The sequence below is a fragment of the Anoplophora glabripennis genome, unplaced genomic scaffold (assembly GCF_000390285.2).
Source record: "Anoplophora glabripennis isolate ALB-LARVAE unplaced genomic scaffold, Agla_2.0 scaffold29, whole genome shotgun sequence".
Taxonomy (NCBI): domain Eukaryota; kingdom Metazoa; phylum Arthropoda; class Insecta; order Coleoptera; family Cerambycidae; genus Anoplophora; species Anoplophora glabripennis.
The window spans coordinates 1,766,289-1,776,687 of NW_019416257.1; the positions used below are offsets into that span (position 1 = coordinate 1,766,289).

Genomic DNA, 10,399 nt, shown 5'->3' on the forward strand with positions numbered 1-10,399 from the left:
AAACCCACATTTTGGGAAAGTTCGGTAAGATTTTATTAATNAATATGTAAAATACATATTTCCATAGATACTGGCAGTAGAAAATTTGTTTTAATTCATTATAAATTTCAACTTCAATTTGGGGGTTGAAGGGGTTAAATTAATTTTGAAGGGTTAAAATAATTTTAACATTTTTGTCTAAAACATTTCAAATAAACAAAATGCAAAAAAAATTTTTTTTAATTCATTTTTAGGGGGGTAGGGGGTGGTTTTACAACAGTAGAAATCATCCAGAAGTAATTTTTTCGTCGAGCTACTCCCAATTAAAAAAAAAAAAAAGGTTCTACGTTACATAGAAGCTGAGATATTACAAATTTTACATTGATCAATAATGGGCAAATTCAATTAAAATTAACAGGGCATAAAATTTAAACCTTCATTTACAAAATGTTAAAATTTCAGGTCTTAATGTTTATAACAAATTGCTCTGTAATTTAAAAAAAAATTGCTAACTCCGGACCTATTGGTCGTAGAAACTGATTGTTTTTTCAATTTGTAGGTTTTTTTACGAACTTTCGAATAATGTATATAACTTCTTTCAAAAGTTAAAAACCTCGGAGTTATTTTATTTGTTTATTAAGGAAAAAGTGCCTTCTATTTGGTAACAATTATATACAACTAAATTTGAAAAAAATATATTTTTTTTAACTAGAGGATACTTGTTGTCCCTTCGAAGGAAATGAGTCCAAAAAGAATGTTTCAGTCATAACCCAGTCCCCGGAATAGTCATTTGAAAATGGCCCTTTTTTGCAAAAATGGGATAAATAAATGGAATTTTGCAAAAACTATTTGATCAATCGAGCCCATCTTTTGCACATCTCTTAGGGATATAAAAACCCACATTTTGGGAAAGTTCGGTAAGATTTTATTAATTATTTAAAAAGTTATTAACAATTAAAGAAAAATCAACTTTTTTGTTTATAAAGCAATTTTAACGTATAAAGTCTCATTTTAAAGATGAATTTCTCTAGATCAAATCGTCTGTTGGACTTTTTTGCCGAGATTAGCAGCACGTATTAGAAAAAAAAATTATTAGCAAAACACCTTTTCGCACCCCGATTTATTTATTCTTCAACTATCCCCTCGAAGTTTGTAAACGCCCTGTATACTGTTGCGATACAACTGCCTGATACCTGATAACGAAATTGTGGTACTGAACGGAATGCTTGAAAATATGTTTCCTTATAACTTGTTCCTCTTGTCTTAAAGCCTCAACGAAGAGTTGTTTTACGTAATCCAAACGAAAAATCACATGCTCCATGGATTCCATGATGGAGAAGGAGACGGTGGACGAAAGCACGTAGGAAAAGAACACCGAATAGATTTGATAACAACAAATTATCTGCTTCAGAGGAAAATAGTCGATATCGAACGGCAACCAAAGGTTCAGGGCTAGCCCGCAGATTTCGTGGGTGCCTTTCAAAGCGTTTTTAGCGAGGCATCTCCTAGATTCCAGCAAAGCCACTACCAAACAAAACGAACACAAAATTACGTAATAGATGAAGTGAAAAGTCGAGAGCTCGTTCCATTTCTTAAGAAAGTGTTTGTACCCAGATGGCATTTCAAAGGTTTTAAAGTTGGCGAGATCCTTAAATATGTCGGCTATTTCTTTGATGTTTGAAAGGTAGGAAAAATTGAAGTAGTACGATCCGATCACGGAAATGGTGACGGCTATGTCCAGATCAATTTGTGCTCCATTTTTTTCTGAAAAAATAAATATGCATAAGTTGCACACACGCACACATGATTGTTTAAAAAGAAAAAAATGTGAAGAAATGTCTAGAAATGTTTCATTTTCGAAAAATTCTAGTTTTGGATATTTGCTAGATATTGATAGTATCATTCAATGCTAACTCATAACAGCAGTTGGTAATCTTGTATATGAAGTTAGATATTTCGTGCATATCTAGATATTTTTGGGTCAAAGAACAAAGTTTAACATCACTTGATAATTTTTTTAGGAAGAAAAAAATTAGAATTTATTTGAATTAGCTTAATATATATCGAAAGTATGCTAAAATTTTGCTTACCATACAGAGTCACAATCATATGAGCCACACTGCCATAAAGGATAAAAGATGTTGAAATTGTAAGCAACACGAACTTCAAATAAAACGCCTTTCCCAAATTGAAATTTGTTCCTTCTTGTGGCCAAATCAAGAAGAAACGCAAATATTTTAAAGTATTCTCAAGAACCTGAGTGTTTTCTTCTTCCATTTTTGGTTGTTACAAAGGCAACTGTACTATGACAAATGGGAGGAATCTCCCCAATTCTTAGATCTCAGTAATATTGCCCTATATAGATACTTAGTAATTATTGATAGGTATACCATTAAATAATCATATAATTCTTTTTATACAGCTACTTCATTACCATCAAATTAACAATTCATATTTCGTTAATAGTTAGGATAACATGTGATATAAATATTTTATTAAATGTAACAAATAATGTAGATATCGAAAAAAAAAATCAAAAAGTGGGAATTATGTTGATCTTTATAACTAATATAGTAGGATGTACAAAACAGCGTTNTTTCTCTAGATCAAATCGTCTGTTGGACTTTTTTGCCGAGATTAGCAGCACGTATTAGAAAAAAAAATTATTAGCAAAACACCTTTTCGCACCCCGATTTATTTATTCTTCAACTATCCCCTCGAAGTTTGTAAACGCCCTGTATACTGTTGCGATACAACTGCCTGATACCTGATAACGAAATTGTGGTACTGAACGGAATGCTTGAAAATATGTTTCCTTATAACTTGTTCCTCTTGTCTTAAAGCCTCAACGAAGAGTTGTTTTACGTAATCCAAACGAAAAATCACATGCTCCATGGATTCCATGATGGAGAAGGAGACGGTGGACGAAAGCACGTAGGAAAAGAACACCGAATAGATTTGATAACAACAAATTATCTGCTTCAGAGGAAAATAGTCGATATCGAACGGCAACCAAAGGTTCAGGGCTAGCCCGCAGATTTCGTGGGTGCCTTTCAAAGCGTTTTTAGCGAGGCATCTCCTAGATTCCAGCAAAGCCACTACCAAACAAAACGAACACAAAATTACGTAATAGATGAAGTGAAAAGTCGAGAGCTCGTTCCATTTCTTAAGAAAGTGTTTGTACCCAGATGGCATTTCAAAGGTTTTAAAGTTGGCGAGATCCTTAAATATGTCGGCTATTTCTTTGATGTTTGAAAGGTAGGAAAAATTGAAGTAGTACGATCCGATCACGGAAATGGTGACGGCTATGTCCAGATCAATTTGTGCTCCATTTTTTTCTGAAAAAATAAATATGCATAAGTTGCACACACGCACACATGATTGTTTAAAAAGAAAAAAATGTGAAGAAATGTCTAGAAATGTTTCATTTTCGAAAAATTCTAGTTTTGGATATTTGCTAGATATTGATAGTATCATTCAATGCTAACTCATAACAGCAGTTGGTAATCTTGTATATGAAGTTAGATATTTCGTGCATATCTAGATATTTTTGGGTCAAAGAACAAAGTTTAACATCACTTGATAATTTTTTTAGGAAGAAAAAAATTAGAATTTATTTGAATTAGCTTAATATATATCGAAAGTATGCTAAAATTTTGCTTACCATACAGAGTCACAATCATATGAGCCACACTGCCATAAAGGATAAAAGATGTTGAAATTGTAAGCAACACGAACTTCAAATAAAACGCCTTTCCCAAATTGAAATTTGTTCCTTCTTGTGGCCAAATCAAGAAGAAACGCAAATATTTTAAAGTATTCTCAAGAACCTGAGTGTTTTCTTCTTCCATTTTTGGTTGTTACAAAGGCAACTGTACTATGACAAATGGGAGGAATCTCCCCAATTCTTAGATCTCAGTAATATTGCCCTATATAGATACTTAGTAATTATTGATAGGTATACCATTAAATAATCATATAATTCTTTTTATACAGCTACTTCATTACCATCAAATTAACAATTCATATTTCGTTAATAGTTAGGATAACATGTGATATAAATATTTTATTAAATGTAACAAATAATGTAGATATCGAAAAAAAAAATCAAAAAGTGGGAATTATGTTGATCTTTATAACTAATATAGTAGGATGTACAAAACAGCGTTATAAATAAATTATCCCAGGGTCAGGCAAAAGCCGCTCGGGAATTTTTGACTTGATTGACCCGCATGCAGCCCGGACCTTAACCCAATTGAACATCTTTAGGATGAACTTCAGAGGGCTATTCGTCGTCGACCAGTCATGCCACAGACGCTTCAAGAGCTAAGACTGACCCTTCAAGAAGAATACGAAGCAATTCTCCAAATACGCTTAAGAAATTTGGTTGACTCATGTCACGACGGTTGAATGCTGCAATTCAGACTGGAGGAGGACATACACGCTATTAACAATAACCAGGAGGTCCATTAAAAACACTCACCATAATTTTTTAGACATAAGAAACAAGTGTATTTTTGTTCCGTTCCTGTTATTGTTTTAATTAAATTTAATTTTGTCTTAAATAATTTTTTTCTTAGTTTTTCGTTGCAACCTGAATTGATATTGAATGGTTCTGCAACCAAATATCAATTCTAAGTTACATTAATTTTTATTTATGTGCTTTTATGAAATATTTTAGGGTGGCCGGTTTCTTTTGCGGGTGAGTGTATAATAATGTTGAGTTATTTTTATTCGTAATTTGTCAATAGACGATATTTTGGCGCTAAATTATCATACTTAAAAAAGATGAATGAAAATATATTTTTAATAAAAAAAGTGACCAAGAAAAAATGCCAGATCATCCAATTAACGATAGAACTAGGTACACATAAGTACCTGCTAAGTAAGTCGAAGTAGTCCAGGCGGTATCTGTTTCGGGTTGGGTAGAACGCATATGATCGGAGATTTTTGCTTTAACGGCTTCTAAACAACATCAGAAATGATAATATTTCTATGCAAATAAAAAAAAACGTGGGCTTAATTGTTATTGCAAAAAAGTATAAAAAATTAGCAAAAAATTCATTTTTTTCTTGGATTTCTCGTCGACAACCTAGCAACTATTCGTTTTAGACAAAAATGGAAGAGGAAAAAAAGATTTGTAATTAAATTTTGAACAAGATAGAGTTAGTTGCAATTCGAAAAAATAATTATTGTTATTGCAAAAATCGAAAAAATCATTTAAAATATTGCAAAAATGCTAGTTTATTTGTCAATTTTTTTCAGACACTTGAATAATACCTACGATCCTCATACTTTCCCCAATTAAAATTCTTAGTGCATAGAATCATCACACCAAATTTCATCCAATTCTGTTAGATAATAATTTTTACATTAATTGTTTAAATTTTTTTTTTTTAATTTAAAAAATNCTGGAGGAGGACATACACGCTATTAACAATAACCAGGAGGTCCATTAAAAACACTCACCATAATTTTTTAGACATAAGAAACAAGTGTATTTTTGTTCCGTTTCTATTTTAATTAAATTTAATTTTGTCTTAAATAATTTTTTCCTTGGTTTTTCGTTGCAACCTGAATTGATAATGAATGGTTCTGTAACCAAATATCAATTCTAAGTTACATTAATTTTTATTTATATGCTTTTATGAAATATTTTAGGGTGGCCGGTTTCTTTTGCGGGTGAGTGTATAATAATGACCAGCCTTATTCATATACGGTAATACTGTCTACTAACATCCTATTAAGATCCTACTAAGAAATTTGTATTCATAAAAGAAATTAGTAAACTATTAGTCCTAGATGGTAACTAAATTTTTAGTAGCGTGCTGAGGTATGTCTATCGGAGATAGTATAAAAAAAACCGTCATCTATCATCTCGTCTGTCTACATTTGAAGTTTGAAGTTTTCTGAAAAGTCTAACCAAGATATTTTTAGTTACAGTTATATCTTTTTTATATTTTATGTGTTATACAAAGGAATTAAAAGAAAATGTAAGTAGTTATTCACATGTAGGTATAAGTACGGGTAAATCCTTACATTAGCGGAATTCGGAAAATGATTCCTAAAACTTTAGCTACTCTCTATTTTCGAGGCTGCTGAGTAAGAATCTGAAGTTATTTTTTTCCGTTCGGATGTAGTGTTTGAGAAAAAACAAATCAAAATTGTAACCTCAAACCTTAATGTAGGTACATATATTTATTTAGGTTGGAGTGTGAATACAGCAAAATTTTAAGCAGTTTTTACCGGATTCCGCTAATGTAAAGATTTACCTAAGTACGTTTGATTTACAATAGTTTTAATGACTATTTTATAGAGAAAACGTCAACGCTCACATAATTGGGAAGAGACAGAAAAATGTATTTTTTTAGATTTAATTTGTGAGGAAATAAAAATTATTGAAAATAAAAAGAAACTTACCATATTAAATAGAGACACACATGCTGCATGGGAACGTATAAAATGTAAAATGAATGTCCAAGGTGAGTGATATTTATTAATGAAGAAGAAAAAAATAATCATGTACATTTATTAGGTTATACCAGAGACATTCTGAGGATGAAGGAACAATGGCAAAGAATGAAAGTGCAAGCAAAGACGGCAATACGACGGCATGAAAAAAGTATGTGTCAAACAGGTGGTGGGCCTCCCGAGCCCAAACCGAGTGATATAGATTATAAAATAAAAGACCTCCTTCCACATGAATTTACTGATGATTACTCTACATTTGATAGTGATAGTTCTGTAAAAGTATGTATGTCATAATTCTATTAGTTCTTAGTAAAATACTTCTACTAACATTTTAGAATCATACAACTGCAGAAACAAATTTTATTGGAATAGAAGAAAATGTGGAGATAGATTTGATAAATAATGAGACGAAAGATGGGGATTTTATTGTTAATCCTGAAACTGGTTGTTTGGAAGATATATATGAAGAAACAATAGTCGTATCAAATCAAATTAAAGAGACCAAGTTTTTGAAAAATAGCCTTGGTGAGCCAAGTACACCTAGGAAACACGCAAAAGCAAAGCCAATGACAAAATATGAAAACCAATTGTTAGCTTTAAACAAATTAAGAATAGATGATGAAACGATCTGCAGAGATGCACAAGGTGAAAATGTAAAACGAGAGGAAGTATCACCAGGAACGGTTGCGAATGCTACAGATAAATGAATGCAGATGCAATAGAGAAAATTAATATTTATAATTACTGTTAATAAATATATAAAACTCTGATATATAATAATAAACTGTTTTGTTGTATTTATTTTCAATAAATATACATTTTCAAATATTTCAAAATGTTTAACTATTAATTACAATAACGTTGAATATATTGTCTCCTAAATATATTTCCTTGAGCATTATCTTCTACTTCTACTCCCTGTTATTTTCAAAATTACCTAATAATTCTTCCTCTACTAATTGTATGACAAACCGAGCAGTTTCTTTCCTCATTCTGTACCTGTTTTAAAATGCATATCATATTTAACAAAAGGATTTTGTCTTGGCAAGTAAACTTTTGGATGTCTATTTATTATATTGGCTTCTTCAGCTTCATTCCCTTCTTCATTCACATCCAGTAATCCTAAATCTTTCATAATAACAAGAACAAGTTGAAATTGTACAAAGCATAAATTTGATATGATGCACGTATGTCACGTCAAGTTAAAGTGAGGTTAAAATACATAAAAATATTTCCAAGTAGGTCGAATGAACCACGGAATCCGTAAATATGCCGCATTGCCAAATGTTTCTGTCGTTGAAAACGTAATTAACAAGTAACTACTAAAATTTCAACTATGAATACGAACTGCTTAATAGCTTCTTAGTAGCTATTAAGTAATAGATTGTTAGTATTATACTAAGTAGGTCTTTATGAATAAGGCTGGTTGTTATTTTTATTCGTAATTTGTCAATAGACGATATTTTGGCGCTAAATTATCATACTTAAAAAAGATGAATGTAAATATATTTTTAATAAAAAAAAGTGACCAAGAAAATATGCCAGATCATCCAATTAACGATAGAACTAGGTACACACAAGTACCTGCTAAATAAGTCAAAGATTTTTTTAAATAAAATAAAACTTTACTTGAAAAATGTTTTAATTTTACTTTATCTTAAATTGTATATAGGTACATAGTGAGTTATTTTTAATAAATCTATCATTTTAAGGAAATAATTCCACACATTAATTGATGTAATAAAGTATGTAATAGAACTTATAAATTTTAATAACAAATTTTTCAAATTGTATGTATACAGAAATATCATTACAACATTCTACCCTCTTATCTTTTTCCACCTTCCATCTAGCAAAAAATGGTAAAAATTGAAGTTTTAAGAAAATTTCTTACGATTTCAATGAAATCTATACGTAAATATGTATTGCTGAATTTCGTTGGGACAGCACTCAATTTCCTCCTTCAAGACGTGGCTGGTCGTGGGCTTGTTGACTCCAAAAAGACGCAAAGAAAAAAATAGTTTAAATAACTAGGTGGAATTCACAGGGTCTAACGACACTTATAGTGTAAGCTAAAGTATGATAAAGATGATGAAAAAATAGTATGAGAAATATAATGCCTCAAAAGAATATTATTTTAGTCATTCACAACTCTATTTTTTAATTTTAATAAACGGTTCGAAAACCATTAACGCGTTTTGGCTCCGGACAGTTTTATTGGTCCCTAAAAAATAATGGCTGACATCCTACAAATGGTGCAGTGAGGGCGTGAAATAGATGGCACATGAAAAGAAATTTGATAAACATCACGACATTATGTCGGTTATATTTGTTTCTATCACAGATGACGTACACATTTTTTAAAAATGTAAAATTTTCTTATTTTATTCAACTCTAAACACAGCCAAATTTTATATTAGTTTAATTTTCTATAAAAATTTAAGTATTCTATATAACATGCCTTAAAGTCGTAGTTAGCATGCCACTCTACAAAATCATTAAAAATTAATTTCTGTCCCCTATGTGTACGGTACCATTTTTTTTTCTTGTACTTATTCTAATGACTTAATAATAGCCTTTAAATCTTAATCTGTTACTTGATTGTGGGGGCGGGATCCAAATTTAATTGCAGGGGATCAGAAATCACTAAAATAATTACGAGGGTATAAAAAAGCGGGATCATAAGTAGAGAAAAAGTTTACAGGTATTACTTTGTTGTTTTCCTCAAAAAGCAATTGCCTCCAAAAATGGAAGCTGAGGATATCGTCATCATGGAAAATTCTTTGAGGTATTTAAGCCGAAATCTTGTTTTCCCAAGGAAGAAAGATGTGAACAATCCAGGCGTCAGTTTTCATTTGAAATTCGTTGCTCTCAATTTGTCCACTGCGATGTTCTTGACTGGAAATATCTTGCATCTTATGAGAAATATAAAAAGTACGTACAAGCATGTATACTAGGCACCCAGAAACTGTAGTATTTATACGATATTTGTAGATATTTTGAGTATTAAGTTATCGTCGGCAAATGGCCCCCTTTTTTCTGTTGCCTCATGAACCTATCGATATTTCTTATCTTAAAACGTAAATGAAAATGTCAAATTTACTGTTATACTTTGCAGTTAATTTAATTTCAATTTGTGTTGTGTATATGTACCTAAAAATATTTAAAAAACATACATTTTGTGGAATACATATTTTACTGGATGTAAACAACTAAAAAACAATTGATAATATGGTCATTTTGATTAAAACTAGTAGTACACTTATACACATTAGATGTATCACGCCTACAATAAAAAAAAGTTTATTTTCAAAATAATTATAAAAATATACAATAAAATAAAAACTGGTAATATGTAGCCTTCGGCAAGCAAAAAAGTGCATTTTTTTAAAATTAAAAAATATTAAAAATTTTTCGAGTTTTATCGATTTTTCGAAAAAAGGTCATATCGAAAATCGCTCTTCTTGCTCGACGAATAGTCCTAGAGAAATGAATTAGGGCTCATTCTTTTCCTTAAAAGTTGTACTTTCATGGTAAAAAAGAGTGATAACGATTTTATTCATTTCAATTGTCCAAATTGACTGAAAAAAGTAAAAATTTTTTGGTTGTGTTTTTCTTATATCTTTTTCGATTTTCATTTCTCGATAATGTCTATTACAGGAATCGATTGCTGGCATTTTTACGCGAATTTAAAAAAAAACGTTGATCTAGGACAGGGGTCGGCAACTGGCGGACCGCGGTCCAGGTCCGGACCGCGGAAGGTAAAATACTGGACCGCCAAAAATTTTTTGAAAGTATAAAATTATTTAAATAAATTATTTAAAAAATGTTTTTTTACGTTTGAGTGCCAACCTTATAATTTTTTCTAGTATTTTACAATTGTGTGAGTGTTTTGAGTTCTTAATGGTTAGTAAGCAGATTAAATTTGAGTTCAAATTAAAATAAAAAA

At 30.7% G+C, this 10,399-nt stretch overlaps 1 protein-coding gene across 1 annotated transcript; it reads right to left on the reverse strand.

Moving 5' to 3' along the window:
* Positions 1-1,114: 1,114 nt before the first annotated feature.
* On the reverse strand, positions 1,115-3,662 carry LOC108908404. The gene is made up of 4 exons (XM_018712442.2): positions 3,644-3,662; positions 2,747-3,317; positions 2,070-2,098; positions 1,115-1,743 (listed from the first exon to the last, which is right to left on the reverse strand). The coding sequence occupies exons 1-4, from the start codon at positions 3,660-3,662 to the stop codon at positions 1,115-1,117; spliced, it is 1,248 nt and encodes a 415-aa protein (XP_018567958.2).
* Between the last annotated feature and the right edge of the window lie 6,737 nt (positions 3,663-10,399).